At 54.4% G+C, this 2500-nt stretch overlaps 2 protein-coding genes across 2 annotated transcripts in view; one reads left to right on the top strand and one right to left on the bottom strand.

Moving 5' to 3' along the window:
- PTSG_02760 (TK/RTKC protein kinase) overlaps positions 1–995 on the top strand; it is a 13363-nt gene extending 12368 nt beyond the window's left edge. The window contains exons 32-34 of the mRNA XM_004996206.1: positions 1–68; positions 225–300; positions 642–995. The exon at positions 1–68 is cut by the window's left edge and continues 47 nt beyond it. Of these exons, the coding sequence (XP_004996263.1) occupies positions 1–68; positions 225–300; positions 642–792 (295 nt within the window). The 3' untranslated portion in view covers positions 793–995. The remainder of the gene's footprint in view (positions 69–224; positions 301–641) is intronic.
- Positions 996–1001: 6 nt separating this feature from the next.
- Positions 1002–2500, bottom strand: part of PTSG_11918 (uncharacterized protein) — a gene marked incomplete at its 5' end in the record, with an annotated part of 2307 nt that continues 808 nt past the window's right edge. The window contains 3 exons of the mRNA XM_004996205.1: positions 1002–1473; positions 1735–2183; positions 2384–2491. Of these exons, the coding sequence (XP_004996262.1) occupies positions 1387–1473; positions 1735–2183; positions 2384–2491 (644 nt within the window). The 3' untranslated portion in view covers positions 1002–1386. The remainder of the gene's footprint in view (positions 1474–1734; positions 2184–2383; positions 2492–2500) is intronic.

Below are 2500 nucleotides of genomic sequence, written 5' to 3'. Positions count from 1 at the left end.
GCCCGCACACCGCAAGATCCAATTTATTGCAGACTGCGCTTCTGGTCTCGCCCACATCCACTCCAAAGGTCTGACGAGCGAACCATTGTGACACACCGTGACACACCGTGACACACCGTGACACACCGACATACTGACGTGAAACATATGCGCGTGGGATGTGTGTACCATGTCACAGTTTGTGCTCATGTTGAACCCAAATGTGTTGCAAAAACCAACAACAGGTTTCATTCACCGTGATGTCGCTGCCAGGAACGTCCTCATCTCCTCTGACATTTCCGCAAAGATTGCCGACTTTGGGTGCGAATTGGCGTGTGTGTGTGTGTGTGTGTGTGTGTGTGTGTGTGTGTGTGTGTGTGTGTGTGTGTGTGTGTGTGTGTGTGTGTGTGTGTGTGTGTGTGTGTGACCTGGTGCGACTGTTATTGTGTTGTTTTGAAGATGTGGAAATTGTCCCAGCGCACCACCACCACAACAAACACCACCTCCCATTCGTGCTCACACCGCACCATATGCCGTGCTAATGTCATGCCAGTCTCACGCGAGAGTCGAAAGAGCATGAGGACTATTACCGTTCGCGCGGTGGCGCCCTTCCTGTTCGTTGGACCGCGCCAGAGGTGGGCACACACTCGTAGATGCTGCAGTGATGGCGGAGGCACTGGTGTCGGCGCCGCTGATGACAACGGCGATGAGAAGCGACACAAGAAGATGAGCAACTTGTATGTGGACGCGCTGGACTCTGTTGTTGGCCAGCACGACTCGGACAACGACAATGTCATGGTCACAGACTTCTGATGCGACGTGACGTGATGTTGGTGTGATGTGACAGTGATGTGTGCAAGTCATGTGACATGTATGGTGTTTTGTGTTGTGATGTGTCATGATGTTTACTGACTGCAAAGGGGCATTGTTATCACGATGAGCACTTCTGCTCCTATTCTGTTGCGTTGGCATGCGACGCGTGATTCGCCATGGTGCGTGTGTGTGTGTGTGTGTGTGTGTAGTAGGGTTTAGCTGAAGACGTGTTACTTGTGTGGCGATGATGACGATGTAATGTTTTGAGCGCCACGCGCATTCTTCTTTCGAGTTCATTCATTTCCACCGCTTTGTGGTGCCGTTACGCAACCTGCTGTTGTTTGCACTGCGTGCACAGATGCGTGCAGTGTGTATGCGTGTGTATGCGTGTTTGTTGTGTTGATACCCGCCATTACAAATCCATAGTTGCTTGTGTCATTGAACGTAACGGCAAAGCAGTGGCATGTGTATGCATCTGTGTGCATGTATGTGTGTGTGTGCGTGTCTGTTGGGGGAGGGGAAGGCACTATGTCTGCGGGGAGGAGGATGCACTTAATCAGCAGTCGCTGCTGCTGTTGTCCACGCGCATCTGCTTCAAGGGCGGCCGGTGCCTGGCGGCATGTTGCTGTACGGCCCATATGGCTGCGAGCGCGGCGGCATGGAAAACTCAGAGAACGTGGCCTGAGCGCAGAATCAGTCGTCACAGCGGAGAGAGCGGATAGGGCATATTGTGAGGAACGCAACAAAAGCAACGAGGCAAACAAGCAAGACAATACAAGCATAAACAGCACTTTTACGCATACACGCGCACACGCACACACACACACACACACACACACACACACACACACACACACACACACACACACACACACACACACACACACACACACACACACACACACACACACACACACACAATTCAAAAGCAGCAACGCCCACCTGGCTCATGGGAGGCTGCTGTCCTTGTGGCATGGGCTGGGCATAGGCATATGCCTGCTGTGGCATCTGCTGCTGCTGCTGCTGATGATGTTGTGGGGGCTGGGGTTGGCCGTACTGTGGCGGCTGCGACTGCGAGTAGGGCGGTGCGGACTGCATGGAGGAGCGAGGGGGTTGCTGTTGCTGTGGTGGCTGCTGTTGTGGCGGCTGTGGGCGTGGCTGTTGTTGTGGCTGACCCGGCCGTTGCTGCATTGGGGCTTGGGAAGATTGCGAGCGCAGCGGGTCAAAATCTTCCGCATGACGCTGTGGCGGCTGCTGTTGCTGCTGTTGCTGTTGTTGTTGCTGTTGAGGCTGCTGCGGCTGTTGCTGTTGCTGTTGCTTGGGTGGCGTGGGCTGAGGTGCTTGCTGAGCTTGCGACGATGGCTGTGGGCGCGGTGTTGGAAGCTCGCCCGCTGGCGTGGATGGTATTGTGGACACGAGTGAACATGCACGAAGCATGGATACGAGTGTGAACGTGTGGTGTGATAACAATTCAGACAGGCAGGTGAATGGAAGAGAGATTGAGATGTAGAGAGAGCGGAAACAGGTGGGTTGAAAAGTTGCTGGTAGCTGCGAGACGAACATCTAAACACATGCACGCATGCGTGCACACCTTTCGCCTGTTGCTGCAGCTGCTTGACGCATTCGTTGACGAGACGAAGCGATTCACTCAGCTGCTGTGCGAGTGGGGCCAGCTCCTCCACCACCCGCGACAGGTGGCCTGCCGCAA

Source organism: Salpingoeca rosetta (assembly GCF_000188695.1).
Source record: "Salpingoeca rosetta unplaced genomic scaffold supercont1.6, whole genome shotgun sequence".
NCBI classification, from domain to species: Eukaryota; class Choanoflagellata; order Craspedida; family Salpingoecidae; genus Salpingoeca; species Salpingoeca rosetta.
Note: the sequence above shows the minus strand (reverse complement) of the source record. Positions and strands in the feature narration are given on the sequence as shown.